The sequence below is a fragment of the Peromyscus californicus genome, unplaced genomic scaffold (assembly GCF_007827085.1).
Source record: "Peromyscus californicus insignis strain IS unplaced genomic scaffold, ASM782708v3 Scaffold_3__1_contigs__length_106647218, whole genome shotgun sequence".
Lineage (NCBI taxonomy): Eukaryota > Metazoa > Chordata > Mammalia > Rodentia > Cricetidae > Peromyscus > Peromyscus californicus.
In genome coordinates this window covers 23,386,773-23,400,299 of record NW_026294551.1, presented here as the reverse complement: position 1 = coordinate 23,400,299, position 13,527 = coordinate 23,386,773, and the positions used below count along the sequence as shown (strand labels likewise).

The 13,527-nt window shown below is 43.8% G+C and overlaps 1 protein-coding gene across 1 annotated transcript; it reads right to left on the bottom strand.

The window, feature by feature from the left end:
• Positions 1–384: 384 nt before the first annotated feature.
• On the bottom strand, positions 385–12,710 carry LOC128122837 (keratin, type I cytoskeletal 26-like). Its single transcript, XM_052758601.1, is given in 10 exon segments — positions 385–2,728; positions 4,415–4,457; positions 4,459–4,474; positions 7,163–7,380; positions 8,428–8,553; positions 8,639–8,800; positions 8,928–9,032; positions 9,034–9,085; positions 10,095–10,177; positions 11,038–12,710. Coding segments are annotated over 10 exon segments (1,395 nt in total). The 5' UTR covers positions 11,476–12,710; the 3' UTR covers positions 385–2,576.
• Positions 12,711–13,527: the final 817 nt, after the last annotated feature.

Here is a 13,527-nt window from a genome sequence, read left to right as displayed (position 1 = left end):
TCCCCTTCTCCTCTCTGCTGGGCAGGTAATCGCCCAGGAGCACTTTACCCATTAAACCTGTTCTTTTCCTGATTTGGTCTGATTTGGTTTGTTGCTATGGCGGAGAGGCCTTCAGGAGGCCTAAAACTTATCAGTGATGCCCATCATGCATGTTGGAGAACCAGATTACTGCATTGGCTGCCTGCCTTATTTGGCCACAAGCAGAAAAACCTTCTTTAACTGAATGTTCTAGTGTTTTTTCAACCCTAGCTGCACTTCCCCAAATGAAAGTTGTATCAGATTTTCAGGCACAATATTATTTTTATTATTATTTTCATTACTTTTAATTCTTTGTGCATTTATTACATGCACTCACTGTATTTTGATCACATTCACCCTCTCGTCTTCCCATGACTCATCCCAGATCCATGTTCCAGCCCCTTCCCAACTTCATCTTCCCCCACCATTTTTATAACCCACTGAATCCAATTTGTTCATATACAGATGGGTGTGGAGACACCCACTGGAGAATGGTCTACCTAGTAGGGGTCGCACCCCTAAAAGAAAACTGACTCTCTTACTCCTGGAAGCCATCTGCTCAGCAGTGCCTCAGCTAGGGATGGGGCTTGGGAGCCCCTCCCTGCTTCATTCCTGCTTCTTGGCTGGCCTGATGCCGTGCTCATCTCGCGTGGGCAACCACAGCTGCCATGAATTTGTGAATTCGTGAGTGTAGTGGTCCTGTCGTGTCCAAAAGACACTGTTTCAGTCTGGTCCTCCATGACTTTTGGCTCTTAGAGTCTTTCTTCCTTTTCTGAGATGTTCCCTGAACTTTGAGTCAGGGGATGTGATACAGATGTTCCATTTATGGCCGAGCACTGCACGGCATGGATGGTTATTCTCTGCCCTCTGATGAGTGGTGAGTTTCTTTGTTAATAGTTGTCCACTGCACAGTGTCAGGCATGGTCTTGTATGCAGAGGATGTCAGTAAGATTGAGAAGCCCTGTCCTGCTTGAGTGGGCCAGTTCTAGGTTTGCTTAGTCAACGCCATGGGGTTGGGGAAAAAGATGTAGGCATTACAAAGTGGAAAAAGAGCTAACCAGGTTCCGACTGGAAAACATTCCCCGATCATCTAAGCATCAGAAGAGTGAACAAACCCTAGTGATCAAGGGGTATATTAACTTCTACACCCATAGAAGGCCAAACAGGTCATTGCACAGTTAACTGGGATTTGGGACCTGAGGTCACGGCTAGTGCCCTTTCTGCTTTCATCTGTTATGGAGGCAAATGTGACTGTGAGATGAAGCACCGTGTTTTCTTACTTCACCCTTGGCATGGTCGTGTGGGGAACAGCTGTGGAAATTAAAAAGAAGCAGATATATAAAAATAATTTTTGCTGAGCAGTAGTGGTGCATGCCTTTGATCCCAGCACTCAGGGAGGCAGAGGCAGGTGGATCTCTGTGAGTTCGAGGCCTGCCTGGTCTACAAAGTGAGTTCCAGGACAGCCAGAGCTAGACATAGAAATCTGTCTCAGAAAAAAAATTGCAACAAAGAACTCTTCATGAGATGGCCAAAGGTTCACAAAATAAAAACAAAAACTACCAAGATTGTCTCATTTCTTGGAAAGGTTTACTGAAGCATTGGGGAGGGTAGACAGATAGGAACATTATGGTAACACAGGAAGGATGAAAAAAAACATGCTTTTGTTTCCAGAGAATGACCCACCTTTTCTCCTGAGAAAGGCCAGAAACTTCAGAAATCTCTGGGGAAGCCCAAATGGCTGAGAGACAGTACACGACTTCCCCCAAAGACGTCTTGTCAAGCTAAACCATACTTACTTAGGACCAGCACGATATATCACCTTCACTCTTTCCCCACTCCTAAATCTAAACAACAGCTCCATCAATCCATCTTCCAACCTTGTTTACAGAAGGGAAGTCTTTTAAGTCTTAACCTCGTTATAGGCTGCACCCTTTGAGCAATGTTAAAGAAACGAGAGGGGGAGTTTCTTGTAACCTTTAGAAATATAACTTGAGGGGAACCAGAATCCTGTATATACCTGTGATAAAGACACCTAAGTGTTTGCTGGATGGTAATGGTGCACGCCTATAATCCCGGCACTTGAGAGGGGAGGCAGAGGGCAGGCAGATCTCTGTGAGTTCAGGGCCAGCCTGGTCTACAAAGTTCCAGGACAGCCAAAGCTGTCACACAGAGAAACCCTGACTCAAAAACCTAAACAACAACAACAACAACAACAACAACAGCTGTGACTGTCTTGGGAGAAGCCCACACTGGTGCTTGGGTACATCTCATCCCTGCCCTGAACACCTCTCTATGGACCCATGCTTCAGATCCAAGCTAAAAATGTCTTTTGGTAACCCCCCAGCTCTGCTTCATATTGGCTCTCCAAGGATTTCTTTTCTCTGTCAAAGAAGGGTCCCTGTACCTCCATCTGTGTTGCCCATGACAGTAAGAGAAGAGGAAGAAAAGGAGTCTAGTCCTTTGAGCTTTAAGAGCAGGCATGGATAATTTTCTTGGGTTACTTGACCAGAGGAATTCTGCAGAGGGAGCTTCGTGTTTTATGAATGATCTTTCCATCATCACGGGGTTTTGGAAGGCACCCGCTGCTCCATGGTGATGTTGCTGATTTTAGAAGATTTTTCTTCTACGGAGTGCACTCTCAGGGAAAGGAGGTTGCCAAGTTGGTCTAGCTCTTCGACCATTGTTCTGACAAACGTCTCTTCCGTTGAGTCTACAGGGAAGTCAGGGGAAGTTCAGGGGTCAATCTTAACGGGGAAAGGCATTTAGTCAAGGCAGGTCTGTTTTTAAAAACTGGTTTTTGCAAGTTTGAGGAAAATTGAGATACAATGCTATGTTTAAAGTCAGTGCTTAACAAAACCCAGAACTGATTGGTTGATCTCTCTCTCTCTCTCTCTCTCTCTCTCTCTCTCCCTCTGCAACGGGTGTTTGAAAGCACAAACGAAGTATGTATTAAAACAGTCTGAACATCAGGTCTGGAACAGTCAATGCCCTCTTCTCCCTCCCTCCCTCCCTCCCTCCCTCCCTCCCTCCCTCCCTCCCTCCCTCCCCCTTCTCTCCTCATTTCCCTTTTAGCCCAGGGACTCCAAACCTACTAGACCAGGGCTCCAATTCTCACCTGTATGTCCAGCTCTCAATTCTCACCTGTATGTCCAGCCCGCATTCCCTCTTTATATTGAGACAGAGTCTCATCAAATCCCTCAAACTGGTTTCCAGCTCACATTGTGACCCAGACAAGTCTAGAGTTTGCAAGCCTCCTGCTGTAGTCTCCCAACTACTCAGGATTAGAGGCCTGAATCACCAGGCCAGGCTATTGCCTTCTTTAAATACCAGCTTGCCCTAGTTTAGTGACTTAAAACAAGCTCTTTTATTAAAACTGAAAAATAATGCATTCGAGGCATAAAGATATTGGAGGACTTATTCTTTATAACAGTCATTTTATAATTTGATTATACCTGTACTACGGAGATATAAAATAACATAAAAATTGTCAGGTGGGTATGGTGGTACAGATCTGTAATCCTAGCATGTGATAGGCCAAGACAAGAAACAAACAAACAAACAAACAAACAAACAAACAAACAAACAAAATAACTATGAGTTCCAGGCCATTTTGAGCTACATAGCAAAACTTTAGGTAAAAATAAATAGACAAATAAATAAATAGATAAAGTCACAATGACTTCACTGATTCATTCATTAGATCTAAACTTAAAATAAATTTTTGGTTAACAAATAAGTAGCTCATTTGATAATGCTGAAGGGGTTTGAAAGAATCACTCAGGGCTGTGGAGATGGCTCAGTGAGTGATGCTCTTGCTGTGGAAGTGTGAGGGACTGAGTCCAGTCTCTAGCAGGTATGTGCAAAAGCCGGGGCTGTGTGCATGCTTGTAAACCCACCACTGGGGAGCAGAGACAGGAGGATCCATGGGCACTCACGGGCCGGCCAGCCTGGCCAAACTGACAAGTTCCTGACAGTCAAGACACGCTGTCTCAAAAGAACAGTGGAGAGCAATTGAGAAAGGCGCCTGAGGTTGCTCTTTGTCCTCCACAGACACAGCGGACACACACACACAACGGACACACACAAACACGTGGACACATGCACAGCAGGCACACACACATGCACACACAGCAGACACACACAAACACATGTACACACGCACAGCAGGCACACACACATGCACACACAGCAGACACATACAAACAAGTATATACATGCACAGCAGGCACACACACATGTGCACACACACATAACACACACAGCGGACACACACAAACAAATGTACACAGGCACAGCAGGCACACACACATACACACACACGCATGCATACACACACACACACACACACACACACACACACACACACACACACAATTATATTAACTAAACTCCATACCATTGGCTTCATTCACAGGCTTGCCATCCATTGGTTTGTACCCCCGTGGACTCACTTCTTCTGTGGAAAAAAGAGTAGATTATTATCTTTTTCTTTCAATTAGAAGCTCATAAATGACTGTGAATTGGAAATAATATTTTTTAAAAATTACTTTTAGTTTTATTTATGTGCATGTGTGTATATCCACACATATGCAGGTGCCTGTGGAGGCCAGAAGAGGGCACCAGAACCCCTGGAGCTGGAGTTACAGGGGCTTGTGAGCCATCGGACATGAGTGCTGGGAATTAAACTCTTTTAACTGCTGAGCCATCTCTCCAGCTTCAGAAATAACAATTTTGGAGTTCTAGTTTCAGTAAGTTTCAAGTTGTTCTATTTTAAAGGGATGTTAATAAGCTTTTTGTGACTTCAGCCTAGTGAAATTAAATGGCTGTTTATGGCCAGATATTGTCTCTTCCATCCAGCAACATGGGCATCCCAAGTTCTTCTCCTGACTTTCTATTCAACAGTTCAGTGCCTGCTTGTTGAAGGAGCTGGACTACGTGCTGTAGAAAATAGAGACGTAGGTGGGTTTGGTGGTGGCACACCTTTAATCCCAGCACTCGGGAAGCAGAGGCAGGCAGATCTCTGTGAGTTCAAGGCCAGCCTGGTCTACAGAGCAAGTTCCAGGACAGGCACCAAAACTACACAGAGGAAATCCTGTCTCAAAAAACCAAAAAATAAAAATAAAAAAAATTAGAGATCTAAGAAACACAGTAGTTTGTAGTGTTAGAAACACAACACATTCACATAAAAAGTTATGTTTTATTTTTATGTTTTGCTTTTTTCAAGACAGGGTTTCTTTGTGTAGCCCCACCTGTCCTGTGACTCACTCTAGACCAGGCTGGCCTCACACTCAGAGATCTGCCTGCCTCTCCCTCCCCAGTTCTGGGATTAAAGGCGTGCGCCACCATCGCCCTGCAAAAAAGTCGTGTTTTTAACATTGCCTAAAAGGTACAGTAAGATAAGTGAAGAATGAATGGTCTCCATATTCTGAGGAGGGAGCCATCACTGCTGGCTTCTCCTTAGGATAGTCTGGACGGCAGCTATGTTTAGCACTATACCACCAACACCTACTGGGTTGCCTCTCCCAGCCTTGATATGAAGGTTTGTGCCTAGTCTTATTATTTCTTGTTTTGTTGTGTTTGGTGGATATCCCTGAGAGGCCTATTCTTTTCTGAAGAGAAACGGAGGAGGAGTTGGGGCTCTTTGGGAGAGGAGAGGTACTGGGGTACTGGGAGGAGTGGAGGGAGGGGAAACTGTGATTGGGATGTATTGAAAACAAAAACCATCACCAACAAAAAACAAAGAACAGTCGGAGGAGGGCTCCCCCTGCAGAAAAAGGCAGCTTATTCAGTGTGAAATGGGCGAGCGTTTAGTGACAGCCACAGATGACCAAGTGGATTTTTAGAGTCAGCCTCTGTCAAAGCACTTCATGGTGAGGTGCTGCAGCTGAGAGCAGGTTAGAGTGTGGTTTTGTTGTATTCACAACTTTACCAAAAAGGTAACTGTGGTTCAAAGAGGTTTAACCATGTGTTTAAATTTGCTTAGGCTGTGATTCACACCCAGGACCGCAATTCTGGGGCTTTTAGGGTCTTGGCTAGCAATCTCTGATGTCTCTCTAATGACATCTTCCAGGAGGTGGCTGTGCTCACCACTAGACCCCCAGTACAGTGAAATCTTTTTTTTTTTTTTTTTCCCGAGATGGGGTTTCTCTGTATAGTTTTGGTGCCTGTCCTGGATCTCGCTCTGTAGACCAGGCTGGCCTCAAACTCATAGAGATCTGCCTGGCTCTGGCCCTGAGTGCTGGGATTAAAGGCATTGGCCACTGCCGCCCGGCTGCAGTGAAATGTTTTTTTTTTTTTTTTTTTTTTTTTTTTTTTTTTTTTTTTTTTTTTTTTTTTTTTTTTTTTTTTTTGGTTTTTTCGAGACAGGGTTTCTCTGTGTAGCTTTGCGCCTTTCCTGGGACTCACTTGGTAGCCCAGGCTGGCCTCGAACTCACAGAGATCCGCCTGGCTCTGCCTCCCGAGTGCTGGGATTAAAGGCGTGCGCCACCACCGCCCGGCTTGTGAAATGTTTTTAATTATCATTCTTAACTTGGCAGAGAGTGTGTGTGGGGTTAAAAAATGTATTTAAACATAATCATAAAAGAAAACAAATTCTTCCTTGGACCAGAATACTGGAATGACCAAGGATTTTGTATTTAATTGTCCTTCATATAATTATGCATACAAATAAACATTTTTCCATATTTAGATCTTTGATTTCTAGGCTATGTGTATGGCCCATGCCTATATTCCTAGTACTCAGGAGGTTGAGACGGGAAGATCACAGAGTTCAGGGTCTGGACTACATAATAATTGTCTCAAAATCATCATCATCATCATCATCATCTTCAACAACAACCACAACACTCAAACCAAAAGTAAGTTTTGATGTCAAATTTCTGTCTGTTTTCATTTCATTGGATGCAATAATGTATATAATTGAAGATATATATATATATATATATATATATATATGATTTTAAGAAGTTCTAGGATATAATATGCTATATATTATAAAATAAAAAGAACATATTCTAAATATATAATATATGCTATACTTTTGTCTTAAGCACATAATACACTTATGTGATATGTAACACATCTATAATAAGCACATATAAAAACCTAGTTACCACACATTTTGCTGTTTCACATGTTAGCTCACCGTTCCTCTCCATCTAGTAAGTTGCAGTACATGTCAATTTCCTTCTCTAAACACGTTTTGATGCCCAGCAGCTGCTCATGCTCCAGCTTCTGGCCTTCCGTCTCTGTTCGGATCTGCTGCAGCTGCTCCTCCCGCACCCGGATCTGCTCCTGGATTTGCTGAAGTTGACTGTAGTAATTCCCTTCGGTCTCAGCCAATGAGCTCTCGTATGACTGTTTCTGAAAGAAAAGCAGGGTAATGGGTAGGAGAGGGGTGACATGTCTGCACTGAAACGTTCTTAAACTAGAAGGATGTGTTTGTACAAGGTGTACATGTTTTCAATTGAAAATCAAACTGGTGAGATTCATCGAGAAAATAATGTTGACATTTGGGATTAGTGTGCCAGGGTAACGTTTATGGATGGAATTCCTGTTACTTAACATATTGAGTCATTTAATTATGGAATTCATATTACTTAATATAGTATATTGTGATCATTTAATTATATATATATATATATACACATTACATTAAGTGTTATAAACATTCATCTTATAGGGGCTGGAGAGATAGCTTAGCAGTCAAGAACACTTGTTGCTCTCTCAGAGGACCTGGGTTCCCAGCACCTTCATGGTGACTCTCAACCATCTGTAACTCCAGCTCCAGGGGATTTGAATCCTCTTCTGACCCCCACAGGCACCAGGCACATACATGATGTGCATACATACATGCAGGCAAAACTCTCATAGACATAAAATAAAAATATTAAGAATATCCATTGTATATATGTATTCACTTACCTATGCACATATAATGCTAGGTTTTGGATGTAGTTTGAATATGTCTCCTCAAGGATTTATGTATCAGAAACTTGGTTCCAGTATGGTGATGATATTAAGATATGTGGGGACCTTTAAGAGGTGGGGCTAGTGGGAGGTTAAGTCACCAAGGGCACTGCTCTTGGAGTAAGTTGATTCAGTTCTAGTCAGACCCTGGTTAGTTCTCCAGAGAGAGTTATTTTAAAACACTTGTGTGTTGTTCCTCCCTGTGCTCTGGCTTTGTGCCTCACAATGCTCACACTTCTGTCAGGATGCCACTCATCATGATGTGATGTAGCCAGGGAGGGCGTTGCCATAGCTGGGACCATGCTGCTTTGGGTTTGCAGCTTCCAAAACAACGAGGAAATAAATTCTCTTTCTTTACGAACTAATCCTGCTTGGGGTGTTTTGCTGCATGCAGTAGTGGGAAGTGGGCAGACGCACGCCTCCAGTTCTGTTCTTACGTACCATCGCTGAGATGGACTGAAGTTCTATTTCCAGAGTCTGCAGACTGCGTTTCAGCTCCATCAGCTCATTTCGGGCCGCTGAGGCCGCTCCTGCGTCATCTGAAATCTGCTGCTGCAGCGTTGCACTCTGAAGAGGAATTGCCAGGAGGGTTAGGAACCCGCTTGACTGTTTACCGAATGAGCCCCGTCCGTGGCACCTGCCGCGGGTGTACCTTCTCTTTAAAGCAGGCCTCTGCATCTCTTCGGTTCTGCTCAGCCAGATCTTCGTATTCCGCCCTCATGTTGTTCAACATGGCCGTTAGATCCACGCCGGGGGCCGCGTTCATCTCCACATTGATGTTCCCCCCTGATGCGTTTTGCAGGACTCCCATTTCCTGGAAAGGGGTAATAATCATTACTACCCAGGGGAGGATTTTGATTGACATCCAAACGCTGGTATGGGATGAACAGTGGACTTGAAGAAGGAAATGGTGTGCGAGGCTGTTCTGCGGGCTTCCTTACCTCCTCATGGTTCTTTTGGAGGTATGTCAGCTCCTCGCTCAGAGCCTCACACTGTATTTCCAAGTCGGTTGTAGAAAGCGTCAGCTCGTCCAACACTCTGCGAAGGACCGTTGGTGTCAGCCTCAACACTCTGGTGCAGAGCAAGCTCATTTTCATACCTTAAAGGGTGTGAAGGTGTTTTAGAATTGTGATTACCAGTGGGTACAACTTGTAAAGACACTTTGTATGCTGAGGGGTAGCATGCTCTGATTCTGCATGTATTTTTGAGGCTTCTTGCGATGGCAAACTAGTAAGATAGTTTGAGATACCTATTAGTTTATAAGTACTATTTGTGTGTGTATGTGTGTGTGTGTGTGTGTGTGTGTGTGTGTGTGTGTGTGTGTATGTTTGCACGAGGGTGTGCATGTGGAAGTCAGAGGTCAATATTGGGTATCTTTCCCAATAACTTGCCACCTTCTTTTTTGAGACAGGGTCCCTCACTGAACCTGGAGCTCACCAATTTGTCCAGACTAGCTGGCCAGCAAGCCTGGCCAGCAAGCCTCTCCATCTCCATCATACCAGCACTGGAATTACACATGTGTGTTGCTGTTCCCTTCTTTTTATGTGGATGCTGGGGGTCTGAACTTAGGTAGACCCTCATGATCTTGTGGCAAACCCTTTACTCACACTCCAGCCCCTACATCATTTTAGAGGTGCTATATTTTTACAGTTGATCTTTGCCATCTAATAACATGTCAGAATAAAATAGTGTCAGATTTTTTAAGAATATATAAAAGATTATAAATAATATTATAAAGATTATTAAATTCTACTTCTTTGTTGATCTGGAGTGGTTTCATTAAAATAGTTTGTTTGTGTGTGGGGGGGGCGCTGGAGAGGTGGCTCAGTGGTTAAGATCACTGACTGCTCTTCCAGAGGACCCACATCTGACTCCCAGCATCCATATGGCGGCTCACAACTATCTGTAACTCTGGTTTCAGTGGATCTGATGCTCTCTTCTGGCCTCCAAGGGTACTAAGCACACAAGTCATGCATAGGCATACATGCAAAGCACCCATATACATAAAATAAAACACCCCAAATAGGTTTTAAAAACAAGAGATATATTCTTTAAGTGTGGCTGTAGTTTTAGCCATTATTAATAATAATCACATCATGTTCACCTACTTCATCTTGAAGTCATCAGCTGTGAGTCTGGCATTGTCATTTTGAAGAATAAGGTTGGCATTACAGGTGGTCATAGAAACGATCTGAATGGGACAGATCAAAGGACATTCCAACATCAATGTGACTCTGTCTCAGATGTTTATACTGGTATCTTTATTTGGATATTCAAAGAAACTTGGCTTTGGGGTGTAACTCAATGGTAGAGCTATATAACAACAAGAAATAACCATGGATAAAATTTAGATAATAAAGAGCCCCACAGATAATTTTATTGTTACTCATTAAAAAGTATCAATTAAAAATCAAAAACAAAAAATTAATGCAGCATCCTTTTGGTACTGCACACTGGTTGAACACTCTGTTATTGGACTATGTCCAGCTCTCGTTTTAATTTTTTGTTTTGAGATAGGAGCTCATTAAATTACCCAGACTGGCTTCGAACTTATGTTCCTTCTGCTTCAGCCTCTGGTGTGGCTGAGATTACAGGACTGTATCACCGGGCCTGGCTCAATTTATATTGATTTTGAAGCTATTTCTCTTTCACTATTTGATTCTACATTAAAAAAATTATTAGGTACCACCCTTAACTCTGGGAACAAAAAGTGGGCAAATTCCACACCCCATACACTTGATAAATACATTTGAAATGAATTAATTGGTTAAGCTTATTTATGATAACTGGAGGCTGAATTGAGAGTCACAGGCATGTTGCACAAAGCTCTACTATTATATTTCTAGCTTTTTTCTTTTTTTAATTGAGGTAGGGTCTCTAAGTTCCCAGGCCAGCCTCAGCCTTGTGATGCCCCGTCACAGCCTCTTTAGTAGCTCTGATGACTGGTGTGTGCCACCGTACCCCACTGCTAAATACTTTTTAAGTTTCCTTTGCTTTGAATTATGCCCACCCCATGCCTATAGCCACAGGATGGGAATCTGCATTTCTTACCTGTCTTTTCAAATCCTCAATGACTGAGAAATACTTGCTGTAGTCATAGTCAAGTCCACGGCCACGACCAGGCCCATATTTCTCATACCAGCCCTCGATCTTCTTCTCCAGGTCAGTGTTGGCCTCCTCCAGAGCACTCACGTGGTTCAGGTACAGTGCCAGCCGGTCATTGAGGTTCTGCATGGTCACTTTCTCATTCCCAGAGAAGAGTCCAGGCTCGTTGTTAAGGAAACTAGTGCCGCCAACCCTTCCTGACACCTCACTGCCATGGCCAAAGCCTCCTCCAGAAGAGATTCCCCCAAGGGTGCAAGAAAAACTGCTTTCTGCTCCGGGCCCAACACACACATTCCCAGCCACAAAGCCCGCCCCTCCCCTGGACAGCCTGACAGATCCAGCTCGAGAGCAGACCCTGGATCCCCCAGAAAATCGAAAAGACATGGCGACAGCACAGCCCGGCGACCTTCTTCCCCAGAGAGGTGCAAAGCCAAGGTCTATATTCCATGGGGTGACAACCCCACTAGCTTTTATAGGACTCAATCTCAGCTACGCCGATCTGTAATAAAACATTAGTCGGATCCTAATTGCTGTTTTTCATAATTGGGTGATTTTTAATAGTGTCCAGTAGGTGGCAAAGTGCCCCAAGGATATTTTTTATATATGAAAAAGGTGCCAGGGACAGTGATCCTAATTCATAGCCTTGCAGTCTTAGTAACACTAAATCATAGCCCCGTAGATCACAGAGAGAAAACCATCTTGGTTAGTGTCACCAAGATGAGAGTTTACACCCTTTTGACCCCTGGGAAAGAGCAGAGATGACCCCCCCCCACATGTAACAAAGAATTCACTTTAGAAATATCTGCCCCCCTTGGTGTAGAAATGCACTAGAATATCTCAATTGTCCCAACTTCACTGTTTTCCTTCTTACCGAGACAGAAGCTTTCCATATTTAGTAATCTTTTGCCAGGAAGAATTCTTGATCCGTTTTTGCACGTGCATGTATGTATATATTCATGGGTGTTTGTGTGTGTGTGTGTGTGTGTGTGTGTGTGTGTGTGTGTGTGTGTGTGCTGATGCACATGTGTGTGTATGTATGTGCACACAGGCGTGGAGGCCAGAGGGTGGTGGTGTTCCGTCATCCACCTTGCTTGTTTTTTGAGATGGGGGTCTCATTGGTTTGGAACTTGTGAAGCAGGCTAGGCTTGGTGGCCAGGGAGCCCCAGGCTCTGCATGCCTCTGCCTCCCCAGTGCTGGGCTGGCAAGCAGAAGCCCAAGGCCCCTGGCTTTTTCACACGGCCCCTGGGGATCACCCCGTGTCCTCTGCACAGCAAACACTTTACACTTTCGTTCTTTCACCGGCCCTTTGCACTTGTTTGTAACACGTTGAAAATGAGTAACAAGCTCGAGAGTAACTTTTCGGATGAGTCTCACTGAGCCAAGACTGGCTTCGAACTCCAACTCTTCTCTCTCAGCCATCTGAGTGCCGGTATTGTAGACGCGTGCCACTGAGCCCCGTGAGATTTTTTTTTTTTCTTTTTTGGTCTAGGAGCAGAACATCAATTCAGCTAACTACCGAGACTCCTGGCCTGGAGTTTACTAGATATAAGCTGACCTTGATCAAATTGACCTTGAAGTTTGTCTGATTCTCCTGATGCCTTTGCCTCCCCAGATGCTGTGATTCCAGGCATGCACCATCCTACTCCATCATGGTTCGCTGGTTTTCATCTGCGTACATAAAGCGTTGTGACTTTGAGACACAAGCTTCACGTTAATCAGCGGGGAACGAAATACATGAAGGAGAGGGCTGTTTCCATCACTACCTAGGAAATCCATAATCTGGTACCTAGGCGACTGGTCGTCATGGGGAAACAGATGCCTTCTTCTTTTCCATGAAGCCCTGGGGAAATTAACCTGTCTCTTTGTGCTTCACTTCTCCAGGAACAAAGGAATGTAATCACATCCAAGTGTGTCAGTCAAAGGCTTCAGCGGACATCTCCAATAATAAGTGACTATGAGACAGTCTGAAGGGCACAGACACTTTATAAATGTTAATTATTTGTATTATTATAATAAGGTGGACACGTCAGACAGGGCCAGGTTGCTATCACTTATGATGGGTACAAATTGATTGGTTGACTGATTACAGGTTTAGTTTTGAAAACATGAGTTCTTTCCCCAATGAGATTTTTCAATGTTGTAGATCTTGAATTTTGAGGAAGAGCAGGTGTTTGTCACTGCAAGACAAGAGCTCTTCAGTGGACTAGAATGCATGCATTTAAAAAGCACGAATATTTAAAAATAATTGATACAAAATTGTAATTCAGACCGTATCAGTGTACTATAAGATTTCTAACACATAAACTGTGAACCAACAGCTGAGGAGCCCCCATGGAACTGGACTAGGTCCTCTGGATAAGTGAGACAGTTGATTAGCTTGAATTGCTTAGGAGGCCCCTATGCACTGTCCTTGGTGCATGAGCCGACTTTTTGGAA